The sequence below is a fragment of the Vanellus vanellus genome (genome assembly GCF_965231255.1).
Source record: "Vanellus vanellus genome assembly, chromosome: 3".
Classification (NCBI taxonomy): Eukaryota; Metazoa; Chordata; class Aves; order Charadriiformes; family Charadriidae; genus Vanellus; species Vanellus vanellus.
In genome coordinates this window covers 44746891-44761712 of record NC_138907.1, presented here as the reverse complement: position 1 = coordinate 44761712, position 14822 = coordinate 44746891, and the positions used below count along the sequence as shown (strand labels likewise).

At 39.7% G+C, this 14822-nt stretch overlaps 1 protein-coding gene across 1 annotated transcript in view; it reads right to left on the bottom strand.

Moving 5' to 3' along the window:
- ERO1B (endoplasmic reticulum oxidoreductase 1 beta) overlaps positions 1–6750 on the bottom strand; it is a gene marked incomplete at its 5' end in the record, with an annotated part of 35863 nt that extends 29113 nt beyond the window's left edge. Inside the window, 2 exons of the mRNA XM_082480899.1 lie at positions 1833–1952; positions 6652–6750. Of these exons, the coding sequence (XP_082337025.1) occupies positions 1833–1952; positions 6652–6750 (219 nt within the window). The remainder of the gene's footprint in view (positions 1–1832; positions 1953–6651) is intronic.
- Between the last annotated feature and the right edge of the window lie 8072 nt (positions 6751–14822).

Sequence of the window (14822 nt, the reverse complement as noted above, 5' to 3'; positions counted from 1 at the left end):
TTTTTCATTTATTTCTTTCATTGAGAAGTGTTCCGCTTACTATCTAGAAACCACCTAGCACAATTTCAGCAGGACTTTAAAGAGAAAGTTTTCTTTGGCCTTTAGATAAAAATTAGCTAGTCCATTCATTATTACACATTAAAGTTTGAGTTCTTTTATGGCGGTTGAACTAGTAACACAATGGGATTACGGTGACTGTAGTTACAAAAGTTCATGATCCAAATTCCTATTACAAATTAAATTACTTCAGAGAAGAAGCATTTTCACTCCCAAAACAAGTATAATCCCCCTATGCTTATTCAGTATTTAGCCACACTGTAGTTGATCTAGATGATCGTTGCTTATCCTCACAATTTCCACATCCATCTATGTGCTTAATAGCACTTCCATGATTCTGTACAGGGACATTATAAAACTCTGTTGCTTGTTCAGAGGGGAAAGGGTGAAAAACGTTCTGACTTAATCAGTTTGCTTGTTCAACACAAATTCTTCCCCGTCACAAATGGAAGTACTAAATAATATGTGATAATGAGTGGACTGCACACTGGCCTTTGTCATTGCCCATCTATTAGGAAGAACAGTATGAAAGATAAGGTAGGAGTACAACTCATCATTAAAGTATGATCTGCAGAACTGCTGTTGAAATGAAGATTAGCTCTAAATTTGCAGGATGAAATTACTGTTGTATAAAACCTTGTATACCTGTCGCTCCTCTTCTTCAAATACTTTGGTTTGTATCTCTCTGTTGCCTCTGAAGAATCTAATTACCACTACTCTGATGTATTATCACTCAAGTTGCACATATCTTGTTTCTCCTGAAGAATGAAGTTAGAAGTGTATCATGTAGCAGGAGGAGATTCAGCATGAAGTTACACATTTCTGCCTGCTCAGACTAGAAAGGGAAGAGTCTAATGCTTTTTTTCTCCTTCCTCATTCATAACTGCATCTTGCATGAGTTTAATACTTGTCTGATTCCAGATCAGCTAGATAACTTGCTACATCCTGGAAAAAAGAAACAACAAACCAACAAAAACAAAACAAAACAAAAAACCCCTAAACCCAAAGATCCAAACTAAAAATCTACCGGGTTAAAAACAGATGCATCGGCTTAATGCACAGTCAGACAAGCCCAAGAACTAGAAATAGGGACAGGCTAAAAAGGCAGGACGGTCTGCCCTAAAGGAGTGGAACCTCCTTTTTCCAGTGGCAGACAACTGTCTGATTAGTTCAGTCAAAATGCAACCTCATTTTCAACTTAAACATATCTGAAAACAGAACTACCAGGCTTCAAAGTGTTATTTTGCTCACCAGATTCTAATACAGAGAAAAAAAATGTTTTAAATCATAAAAAAGTGATATTACGTACTACTTGAAAGTTGAATATTTTTACTTATTTTTCAAAGGAGAAATGGTTCTCTAGATAACAAACGCTAAAATCAAAACTCAGACAGCAACTTATAAGAAAAGAAATCATTGCAATATTTCAAATTATGCACATTTCTTAGGAGACAAGTACTGCATGCTGTCAGAAAGTTGCTAATATACAATTCTTTTCTAGATGCAGCAGTACAAAGATACTAGCTTTAAAATTACCACTTATCAGCTGAATGAAAGCAGTCATGATTTACTGTCACCGATTCCAGGATTAACACAGCAAACATGACTTATTACCAACATAACTGTCAGGGACTGAAAATCTGCTACAACCAAATTAAAGAGCTGTGGGCTTCTAAAAGACAACTTAATACAGACAAGTTGAGTTGATATGTAATCCTCTATATATTTTCCGGATTTTATTTAAATTATTCAGGAAAATACCATTCTAAATGTACCTTATAATATCTGAAGTAAGCACGTTCTTGCAGTTTCTGTATTTTGGGGAAGATCTTGAAAGTATTGAAGTCATCGATGCTTTCTATGTCACATAAACAATCATCTAGGACTCCTGTGAGCTATTAAAAAAATACATAAAATTTTATTTTTAGTCAAGAAGTGCAATATGAACTACGGAAAAATCCTAAAGAAAAAAACCTGGCAGTCAAAAGAAATACTAGTGAAATGCAGTTCCATAGCAAATAATTTATTTCTAGTCATTAAAATACTCTACAACATACCTTACACCTTAGAAAATAACAGACCTCAGCACTTTTTTTGAGCTTAAGACTACCTCCCAAATGCAATGCTGAATCAATTATTTTACCACTTTCAGCACTGAAATTTGTTGACAGATTCAGCATATAGAACTTTTTGCAGAATGAGCAAGATTTTCCAAACTATGAACACACTGTTTATTAGAACATGAGAGTAGCGTACCAAGTATTCTCCTACCAAATGCTCATTAGTTGAATTGCCTAAAAAAACCCACAATCGTGTATTGTCATCTTATAATTCTCAAAGTGTAAGAACACTCCAGCTAGTTTCCTTCGGGCCATAGGAGAAAGAGGAATAGGTACTTCTGTGCCCAAGAAGTTAGTAACTTCAGTTAAACTCTACAAATACAAATACATACTAGGAAAACCAGGTGCAGGCACCTATACTGTAAGGCTGTAAATCTACTGTGAAACTAAGTCCGAACTTCCCAGGACCCTTCCCTCTTCTTGTGCTAGGACAGCAAGCTGGTTCAAGGCACTGCACTAGCTTAAGACCACAGCTGTGAAAAGGAGTGCACACAAGTGCAGAAGTGCTGTTGCCAGCACAGGAGGGTAAGGCAGGACTGTGCAAGTAGCAGAGAGGACAGGCCCAACTAACTTAGTCGACTAAGCTATGGCAACACTTTTGCTGAGACCCTGACAGTGTCTTAGTGAAATGCAGAAACACTGAAAGTGCGCTTCCATGAACATTTGTATGATAAATTTCATTAAATCTAAACTAACTACTCTTAAGCATAGTTTCTTAAACAACTACAAACATGTTTGAAAGGCCTTTCAAATACAAGTTTGAAGGCTTTAGACCATATCTAAGGGAATGGAACCAAACACTGTTGTTAACTACTACTATTCTTCAGCCAGACAGGAAATTAATCAACACACATGATGGCCTAGAAAGCATATAAAATAGGAAGGTGTACACATCTTATATCTTACAAAAAGCTTAGAAGACCTTCTCACAATTAAAAGGTTATGTGCAAAAGGAGATGAAAAATACTTTGTGGCTTTTATTTTCCTCCACAGATTTCACATAGATGAGATTATGAAATCATCTAATCTGTTTTATGCATGATAAATCACTCCACTACTTTACAGAACAGATACCCTTATGTAACCAAGCTCGATGTAAAAGAGTTACTAGAAACTGAATTGTGCGCTTCTGCTCTTTTCTGAAGCATAAAGGAGGCCTGGGAAATAGATTTCCCCCAACCCCTGTGAGAATAAAGAGGTGAGAGTATGGCAATAAAGCATTTAAGTAGAAAATTCACCTCATGTAGATCCTACTTTTCCTGAGGCACTAAATAGGCTGTCAGAGTTCTGCAGAGATATGGCAATGGCAATGACATAAAACTTATTTAAGGTAAGTTACTTTACCCAAAGTCTTCTATGCTGTTATGCTTGCCTTTGTTAATGTTATCTACCTTCAAACCCGGGCAAACAGCTATGAAAGAGACTATGGGCAATTACAGGTTTTTCACAAAACCAAGAAAGCTCACAGCCCACATGACTGCCAACTTCAAAGTCAGAAGACAAAATTTGTTATTACTGATACTTACAGAAATAAAACACCCACACATTTTAATCTACAATGATCTCATTAAAATTTTCAAATTTTCTCATCGGTCACACATAGGCAGTGTTTACAGGTATCACCATACCACAAAACAGACAGCAGTACTTTTCATTATAATATAAAAAGGCAAAAAGATAACTCTGAACATTTTGCTCAAGTATTATTAAACTGTAATAAACAAGATAAAACTTACGTGAAGAGCAATAATTTATTAAGCTGAAAGCAGTAGGAAAGATCCAAGACGTTTTCTTTGGACTCAGAAGACAAAGAGACTATTTTGGTGACCACCTCATGAAGCTATCCACTGCTTATAAAAATATTTTTACCATCTATGCAAAACTGAAAATGCTTTTTCAGGGGAAAGTGCTCCAAATAAACATGCAGTAGTTACACTCAGTGTCAAATTCCCATGGAAAAATAAAAAGCTTCAGTCTTGTAATTCAACTAAGATAGCAAACTAATGGAGGTCACACCTTTGCCAGATGTCTCTGATAAAATCTCAATTCTAAGAACACCTTTTAAAATGCAGCATGGTTTACTTTGAGCATTACAAAGTTTCAGAAATAAACACTTCCCCAAAACTAGAACCGGTCTAAGAAATTATTAAGAGAAAAATAAATCTAGTGTAACAAGAGCAAGCAAACAAAATTCTCCATTTCTTTCTCACAACATTTTCAGAACTGGAACAGTAGCTCCCTGTATACATAAAATAGCAAAATCAATGTTTCCTTGGAAGGCATGTTCTAAAATTAAACTATGCTATATCTGTACCAAACCATGATTTGTAAAATGGTTTGACAGCACATATGAAATGCCAATACTGCACCTCAGCGGACTCAGTTCATAGCACACTAATACAACAGCAACACAGGCTTCAAGTACCCCAGTTAGAGGTTTTTTATTAGTCCAGCTGTAATCTTCAGTGCTCTCACTTGAGTAATAACGAAACACTCTAAGAACATGCAGAAAAATGGTTTCATTTTTGTCAACACCTGGATGTTCCAGTGAATTCTCTTTCAAACTGGAGATATCAAAATAAGAACAGTGTATTACACAGTTAAAATTACCTATTTCAAGATCTACTTTGCTATTTATTTTTGCCTTTTTTTTATTGAACTATACTAGTTAACTTAGTCCACAAATACAGAGCCAAACTGTACTGTAAGTTATCACAACTTTTATTACAATGGCCAAGTATCAAGCTTTCTTTTCATCTGTTAATTACTTTGAACTCTATGATAAACTCTAAAAGCAGTAGCCTACTATAATTTGTGTTCAGGAAGTCGTGTGACATAGAATAGCTGCTATTTCTTCTATATTTCCAATACGCTTATCAAAGTATTTCTATGTGTTGTCAAATCTAGTTTAGTTTTTGTACAGATATCAGACCTGTACAGGAGATGTTAAACTTCTAACTTATCTTCTCTAAGATAAATCAACCTTTCAGAAGAAAAGGTCAATGTCCAACATGCATCAATTTCTCCTTATGAAATCTGGAAAGAGAAATGTATTCAGCACTTCAACATGAAGAAAAAACGGAATAAACGCACATACTAACAAGCAGTCATACAAACAACCTTATTAGCATTATCAGGTTGTTGTACTTTAATTGCTTCAACAATTAGAAGACCACCTGGGACACCTTGTTTTGTTCCTTAATGTTTTACTTTGCCATAGCTGCACAATGAAAGAAAAGCAATAGGTAACATGACTCCAAGAACTAATGGCTAGCTTATCTTTTCCCTGTACAAGTCAAACTCTAAGTATTTAAACTCTGAATACAATATGCTAACAATTTTATGAAATAGCAACAACCGATCTCTCTGCCAAGCATTATAAGAATATCATGCCAGTTTGTTATTAACTTCTTTAAGAATCCCAATTCAATTAGCATTTAATTATGCTAAAATAGCTACTAAAATAAGGGATTTTTAAACCTGAGAAAACCACAACTTATAACAAAAAAAAACCCAAAAAACGCAATAAAAGCTGTCTGTGCTAGACTACTGTAGTCACTGCTTTGGATGATCACTTACAATATAGCATATCATACAAAGCAGAAATTTAGAAGATATAAGAAAAAGAATAATCTGATATAGAAGAGAAACTTTGCTCCACATGGACATAGTACTTCCATATAAACTCACTCTAATGTCTTTGGCCCAAGTGAAATCCCTCCCTACTCAGCAACATATATTATTTCAGTGACAGTCATACTGCCGATGTATACCAAACTCCCAACTACAGACACTTGTCCTTCTGAAGCTGTGAAGACAGAAAGGGGCACTCTCATCCTTCTCTGTAATATGGGCAGACACGACCTAAACACAAGCTAAGCCTGGGCACTGGATGGTACCATTTGAACATATGGCTTCTCATCGACTTCGTAAGGACACCGAAGTTTCTGCCTAAAAGCCAAGCATATGATCCAACCCAGAGCTCCTCAACACAACACCGCACAGACAGCTAGCGGTGTTACTTGGATTAAACAACTCCTCTGTGCAGCTGGACCCTTATTTAAGGGTACTAGCAGTGGTTCCCAGGTCAACCAACTTCTCCCGTCACTGTAGCAGCAGGGCCCCACAGACCGGAGGCCCCGGAGGCCCCGGGCTGGATCCCAGCAAGTGGCAACCGCAGGGTATCGAGTAGGAAGGACGTGGGCTGCAGACTTCAGCGAGGGATCCCCAGACTTCGCCGCCCGGAAGGCTGCACAAGACGCGGCCCCAGGCTGCCCTCTCCCCCGCGACCCTCCGACAGAAAGGACCTCTGCTCTCCTTCCCCTCAGGCAGGGGTCCGCAGCTCTGCCCACGGCCGGTGGGGCATCCCTGCCCGGCCACCCTCTCTTCCTACACCACCCCCCCCGCCCCAACCCCCGCCACGAGGGGACCCTGCCGCATCGCCGCATCGTCCCCACCCGCCGCTGGTTCCTACCTGGGCCTCAGCTGTCAGGACGCAGCTGAGCACCGCCAGCAGCCGCGCTGCCAACCGTGCCCTCGCCGCTGTGCTCCGGGCGGCACCGCTGCCGCTCATGCTGCTGCTGCTGCCGCCGCTCCGCCCGCCGCGGCTGACGGGGGAGGGCGGCCCTCGCCCCAGCGCGCAGCAGCAGCAGCCGCCGCCGCCGCCACAGGAAGGAGACGGACGGAGGAACCGAGGCTCGGCGGCGGTAGCAGCGTCTCCTCCCGGCGCGGCCACTCCTGCCTGCGGCGGGAGCTGTCGGGCGAGGGCGCCGCGCTCACCTCAACCTGCCCGCGCGCTGCCGCGCCGCCACAGCACCGGCGCGCGCACAACGTCCTCTCGCGCAGCCACCGCCACCGCCGCCGCCGCCGCCGCCGCCGCCACCACCACCACCACCACCACCACCCGCACGGCCGCCCAACCGCTCGCTCCTCCGGCGGCCGCGCGGCATCCCGGGAACTGTAGTCCGCGCGCGCGCGCCACCCCCGCCGCGGCAGGGGCAGGGGCGGGGCCGGACTGGACCGGGCCGGGCCGGGAGGGGCGCGGCGCCCAATAGGAGAGGACCACGCGCGCCTCCAAAACAAGCGGCGAGTGAGGAGCTGCTGGGCGCGTGCGCGCGACGGGGCGGGTCAGGGAGAACAGTCGTCGCGCCCGCGCGCCGACCCGTGAGGGGAAGCGGGAGTGGAGCGATGGCGGGGGACGGGGCTGTCCCGTGGGGGCCGTCGCCGGTAACATGCGGTCACCCGGGCGAGGGCCGCGCTAGCCCTGCGCTACGTGGTTGCGTTAGGCAACGCCGCAGGTCGCCTCCCCGCGTCGGGCGGAAGGGGGGCCGCCGCCGGCAAGTGGAAATGTCCGGTGTTTACCGGCGCCCCCACGTCCAGCCTTCGGCCGGGTGTCTCACAGAGACAAAATGTACTTATGGAGACTTCTCGTCTTCCTGCTGCTTCCACGGAGTGCTGGGAAGTGCCCTAGAGGTGAATTGAGTGTTTAGAAGTGGCTTTTTTCTTTCAGGTTAGACTGCCCTTTTCTCTCAGCACAGCTGCTTTTATGAAAAGCTGTTTATATAAAGATGGGCACGCTTTTTTTTTTTTTTAATAGCAAGAAGTACAGGGAGATGGGAAATACGGCTTTGCTTTGGCTGATTCTCTTACCTGTTTCTTTTGAGAGCAAGACTGAAAGTTAAGGGAAAGCTGTAGACTCTCCATCTGCTGTTTGTGTGGTTTTTTGTTTTTGTTTTTTTTTTTTAGTTCTAACCCCCCCCCCATATTTTTTTTTCGGTGAGGCACAGGCTACTGTGTAGTAAATTGAAGCCTACAAGAGGGGAATGTGCTTTCAGATGTGGTTTCACGTTACAGCTAAGATAATGAAAAACTGAGTTGTAGGAAGAGGCAGTCTTGTTTCTCCCTCTCCTCCCTCCTTCTCCAGGTTCCCCATCCCATGTATCTGAGCTAGCAGTCCTAAAGTTGCATGTTAAAGCAAATCAGCTACTTGAGTGTTTTGTTTGTGGTTTGTTTGTTTTGGTTTTTTGTTTTTGTTTTCCTAGGGACAATTTTATGCCAGAGCAGCCAGCTGAACTGACTCACTGTATATCTGCTTCATCACTCAACCTGGTCCAGGTGGAGAGGCAAGGGTACATACCCTGATAGGAAGAAGAGAGGGTAGGACCATCCCTTCCAGTGGCTGCCTGCTGTTATATCATATTAGTTTTTTACTGACCCCTTAGGTAGACTGGTTGGCACTTGAGATGTCGATTGAATTTGTCTAGCTGTGCTTTGCCAATAGTTATTGGAACTGGTCTAAGACTGTTACTGCTGCTTCTTTTCAGTTCCTTTCAAAAATTAAAAAAAAGAAAGCAAACCAAATGAAAAAAAAAAACACACCCAAAACAGCTCAGAAACAACCTCTTGTTCCCAACAGGTAGATGTATATCTGTAATGTACTTCCAGAATTGCAAAAAATCATATTCCTGTGGGAAAACATGACTGTTGTGTTGATTTCATGTGCAGGGTTGCTGGAATTAGGATTTTATTTTCGGTCCATCTTGTAACCCAGGTTCTTCTCACACTCTTTCAGTTAGAGGAGAATACTCCTTTACTGGAGTATGGAGACAAGCTTTAAGGTTGAAGAAACTATTTTGGAGAGCTTACAAGTTTTTAGATTGGCCATTGTTATTTACTTACAAATTAATTCAAATCAGTTTTCCATTATATTTGCCCTTAAATGTCAGTATGTCACAGATTTTGCATTGCTGAAAATGACTTGAAAAGAAGGATTGACAGCTATGAATTACAGAGACCATGAAATGGAGTAGGCTGTAGTTTTATAGTTCGGTCCCAGAGAGATAATGGGACCTCTGGAGTACAGGCAGTAGACCTGTCATTTGGGAAGCATTAAATGAGAATCTGTTCCTACTTTCTGCATCAGTGGACCAATAAATTATCTAGATGTCTGAGAAGAAATAGCAGAACAGCTAATGTTTACATTGCCATAGTTTGCTCTAGCTATCCATACTTTATCACCACTGGTTTGTACTTCTCACAAAGGAACTGTTTCTATTTAGCAGACTCAGGTGAATTCATTGTATTTGTTTACATGTTATAGTTTTGATTCTGGAGTAAATTTTCTATCATGAGTATTTAAAAAAGCCCCAAAACCTTGGAAGAATCAAGCATTTGCACTGTCACACACTTGCACTGGATAAAGGACTATGCAAATTAGGTGTAAACTATCATGTTTTCTAAGTCATAGTGTTCACTCAGTTGTTAGTTCAGAACACTTTATGTTAATTACACAAAGTGCTTTATTTCTTCACCTCTGAGTCTTATCCTGCTTGCATCAAAAGTCAGTAGCAATTTTGTTTTTGACTGCCATATTAGAAGCATAGGGAATTGGCTGTAGAAATGTACAATGAATAATTTTAAGAGGCAAAAAAAAGAAATTAATTCCTTGTATACCTAAGCATTATCTGCTGTACCAGAGCTGAATTTAGCTTAATACAATTTTCTAAACTCAAGGGTATTTTCAATCTTATTTTATGTTTTAGTGTTGATTTCAACCTACGAGTGCTACTTTAGTAGTGGTATAAAAATATTTTTAAAAAATTTAGATATCCTAGTCTAAGATTTCTTTGTGAAATAATCTATTTCAGGAAATAGCTGCAGAAGAAATGGTCTTATAATTGCAAATGAAACCTGACAGGATGTTACAAAGCTGGGAGTAGCCACTAAGCCTGTTTCTCTTGAAGAAATGTTATAATATTCTAGCAGGGGCTGAGGACAAGCCTTTACTGGAGAGAGGGATAATATAGTTTACAGCTTGCTGGGCTCATGAAAAGAGTCTATCATGTATATTTAATTTTTCATTGTGCAATGTACATGCTTGGCATAAGAACAAATATCTGTGATTTCATAATATGCATTGCTGTTAAAAATATTGACAGTTTTATTTTCAAGCTCTAACATTTTCTTTCTATGTGCAAGCAAAGAAAAAGCGTTCAACATGGGAATTAAAAACATTATTCTGTATTAGTAAATAAGAGTTAAATAACGCACATAAGAGTCACCTCTTCCCCATCAGGACACTGTTCTCTATAGTGGACAGAGATCTGGGTGCACCGATGAGTGGCAGTTGGTCTTGTAGTGGATATAACAAATCTGCAATTATCAAACTTGCCTCTGGCCTGCAGACAGGACACAGTGGGAACTGAAACTGATAAAGTCCCGCTACTTTTCTTGTATTAGCCCCATTGGTGCTTTTTAGTCAGCTCTGATTTGCCAGAATTGAGTTTATGCACTCTGGTTGTACACAGAAATAATGACCATGTAAAAATGTATCTTAGAAATTATTATGGACCCATTTAAGTGAACAAACAGGCAAAACAGGATGGCTTCACATTTCACGTTGGTAAGCTTGGTAAATCCTAGCTGCTTTGCGAAGTTCACGAACTAGATTTCAGTAATCTGAAACGTGGATTTCTGGAAACTTTTTGCCCTTGAAACTTTTGCGTTTATTTATTTTTCCAAATTAACATTTGAATGAGTCCTTTCTAAACTTAGGAGAGTAAACCAGAAGAATCAATAAGCCACAAACTTCTGTTAAAGTCTGGCAAACAGCAGTGGTGGGAGTGCCTGTTGAGCAACGGAACATCTTGTGGTAGTAGCCTAGTTATGAAGATCTGATGACAGAGCAAGGCAAAGCTGTGGGTAAGAACATTAATAAACCACCTGATGTAAGTACAAAAAGCAGACAAGTAGTGGGGCACATGAGTTCTGTGGTCTATCAAGCCTGCTACAACTGAAGAACTTGTACACCCAAACCCCTGTTTTATCCAGCTGTCATTAGGCCAGATACAAGTTATATTTCCTTGCAAGACATGCTTCACTGACATCCTGTTCTCACCTACTGATATCTGCCTTAACACCCCAATGTATGCTCAAGTCTGAGGCAACTGTTGCAAATAACTTTTGAAAAGTACCCATGGATGTCTAGACAAACAAAGGTCAGGTCTATGGCCTGCAAATGGCAAAACAATAGGTCAAATTCAGTACAGTGAAAAATGAAAATTTGTAATATAAAAATTGCATACAGAAGTATCTTCACAATGAGTATGAGGAAAAAGAGGAGAAAGATGGAATGCAGTAAAAATAAAGAATAGCAAAGTACAAAGAGGAAATACTTTTTTTTAAAAAAAGTTTTTGTAGGTAGTGAAAAACTACCTACAAATCTTAGCTATACACCTGTATCCTAGTTCCTATGTTTCATGTGTGTATTATAGGTGAACATCACAAACTGCACTGTGTAGTGTATGATTGCATCATCTGAATCAAGAGTACAGAAGTAATCTGGAGTCTTACTGTCATTCCTGTAGTACCTACCTTTTTCAACAAAGGAATGCTAACAAAGAAATCAGTCTATTAACTCTGTCAAAATTTCAGAATATAGTAGGTGCAGATCACCATGAGTAAGCTTGTTTAAAAAAAAAGATCTCAAGATTTATGCACTTGCACTTTGTGTGCGTGTGAGCTTATCTGTCAATAAATCTGATTGTGAGGTAGAGATCTCAACTAAATTATTATACGTTTTATGGAAACAAGCAGCCAGGCAGGAGGACCCTGCTAATGCCCCTGCAGAGGGATAAACTGCAGCCTGAAACCAATCGTATTAGGCTTAGTTTCAAAATGTCAATCTAGAGAAAGCAAGGTTTCGCAGCTTCTGTGGTGCGTGTTTGACTTGGACACAGCACAGCTCCCAGAGTGGTGGGAACATTCCCATATCATGCAGTCCTAGAAGGCAAACAAATTATCCACAGGCTTACGTAAGATGGTCTAGGTCTGTGTAATTTCTTATACTTTCTCCAAATAATGTTGTTTCTGTTAAATAAATGCCCAAAATGTGACATTTCCCCTATAACAGTAAAAGAACAGACCAATATAATTATTAGCAAAGAAAGTAGTTTTAACTTTTTAGATGCTGGTTAATTATTCCTACTCCAAAATAGTCTCAGAATTTTAAAGAACTGGTCTAGCAACACACTGAAGCTGCTGACAGTTGACAGCTATCTATAGGATACCTGGAAAGGAAAATGCCGGGAGGTATTTCCTAACTGTACTGAAATACGTTAGCGGTGAAGAGCTTATGTTGAAACAGAAGTATTTTACTCAATACAAACTTCCTTAAATAGAGATGTTTGAAATGTATAAAGCAAACGAATGAGGAAGAATAAACAAGGTTGCCATGCAATACTGGCAGCCCCACAGTTACCGTGACTATTAGCAACCCCTGCCAGGGAGGGAAAGATTACTGTTCCCCTCTGTTAGTGGCATTTGTGATAGAGAACAGAAGTTCTTTATTTCCATGGGGAAAAGCTATAGAGGATCAGTTAGAAAAAAAAAAGTTTTGTATCTTTCTTTGTTTTTTTTTTTTTTCTTTTGTGGGGAGATAGCAATAATATTTTGCTGGACAGGAATATATTGTCCATGGAAGAAAAAAGATTTCATCTGCAGCCTTGTGGTCAGAAGGCAGGAAAGCCCTCGAGACTGTGGGTTAATGGCTATTTCAAACAATAAACTAACTGCCTGTGTATTACCAGATAGTTTGTAGATCTTTGGGAAAAGTCTTTGTCCTGATCACAGATGGCTGTTTTTTTTTGATGGGGCCAGGAAAAGGGTAAGAGGCGGCATGTGTGGACTTGATTTGCAAAACCTATTTGACAATATTAATTCTGTATTTGAGTGGAAATTTACAAAATCCTGAACTCTTCACATTATCATTAGTTACTTTGAACTTAACAGCTTGCAGGGTTACAGCAAGATAAGATATAGATTGTACTTATGTATAGAAATTTGATTAGAAAGTTAATCCACTGTTTTAGAGAATGCTGCTGTTTAAAGTTATCTTATTCAGGATTTCATTTTGATGAGACATTTATATTTAGTTCTGCCAAAATAATTGCTGGCTTTCTGGACTGGTCAGTTAGTTAAGTAGCAGACAAAGATTTCTACAGCACTCATTAAAGAATGATACAAGAACAGGCACGCAGCAGCCAAATTAATCTGTACTGTTGACAGTGCTCTAGAAATATTTATATGTAATTGCAGGCTTCTCCTTCAGTACTAGGAAAAAATTGTTAAATTATGTTGACTAACCTAAGTTTTGAGGCAGTAATGCTACTTAGATTATTGGCTTCTACTATTAAATTCCACTAATTTAAACAGTTTTTTATGAATAATTTGTTTTTAAAATCTGTTTCAAATTGAAAAGCCAATGTAATTTACAGATCAGCTTTTAAAAATACATGATTTTTAACAACATTAACCAGTTTTGGTGGCTGGCACAAGTGTTGTTCTGCTAAAATTATTTTGTTATTGTTTACTAAAATAATTTTTAATACCAATGTAGGAAGACTTTGGGGTGTAAGTTATCAAAAGAGTAAATGCCACATTGATGGTAAAGCCTGGCTTAGCCACCAACACCAATGCTTATGGAGTACGTTTCTGTAGCTTATAGCCATCTGTGTAATAATACCCTAGGGGTATTTTGAAGGATGTAAATGGATACATTCTTATATAGATTATATATATATTTATCCAAAGTTTTTGTAGTCACTGACTGTATCTACTTCTGGGATTAAAACCAGTAGTCCTCAAACAGCACACAGAGGCAATACACCCATGCAGGTCCTCAGGGCAGATATGGCATTCATTTAATCAAGGCATGCATTTGGCAGGTTTAAAATCCAGAAAATTCTTAGCTCTACTGTGGCTTTGTCATTCCTTACAGTTATAGGAGAAGCTCCAATTACTACTCTAGCATTTGTGTGGATCTGTGTTGGTAAGAATACATTTTCTCCACCCTCTAACTCTCAACCTGATTATCCTTCCCAAAACATTGTGCCTCTAAGGAAATATAGGGAAACTTACAGAATCAGCAATTTTATTTCTAATTAGACTTAGTGTTACCCTTTTCAACAAAGAAATGCACGCATTCTTTGGGATTGAGTTTTAATATTAATGTGGAAGCAATCAGAGCCAACCCATACCATGAACAGCTGAACCCAAATGGTATGCCTAAAAAAATACTACTTTGTTTTTTACACATCATGAACTACAGAAATGTTAGTGATCTATTAGCACTACCTTGGAGTTTAAAATATATATAGATGTACATTTGTGTTTGCTTGTGTGTATAACCCAATGGCAAAACCTCCATTTATCTCTGGCAAAATAAGGGTGATGCTCTGCATCTTCTAAATACCATGTCAGTACTGTCACTGGTAGGATGATTTAGGTGTACACCATGAGAGCTCTATTCACAAAGACTTGCTCTTTTACAAGAATTCACAAATTCAATAACAGAATCATTGAAAAACATTGATATTATTGATACTAATGAAAAAGCCAAACAGCAGGATGAGCCCACTGTATTCAGTCTAAATTCTGTAAATAAGAGTAATTTAATCTTTATCACTTCTTTTGTTTGTTTGTAATATGCAGGAGAGATGGAAAATAATCTCTGGAAAAGCATGCAATTTTTAATGCTTTACGGACCACTGGCTACTTTTAGTTACTACAATGTAAAGCAGTTGACTGAATTGGAGCGCTCCCAGCGTAACAGAGTAGAATTTGGCTGTAAGGTAACCTTGTTATTAA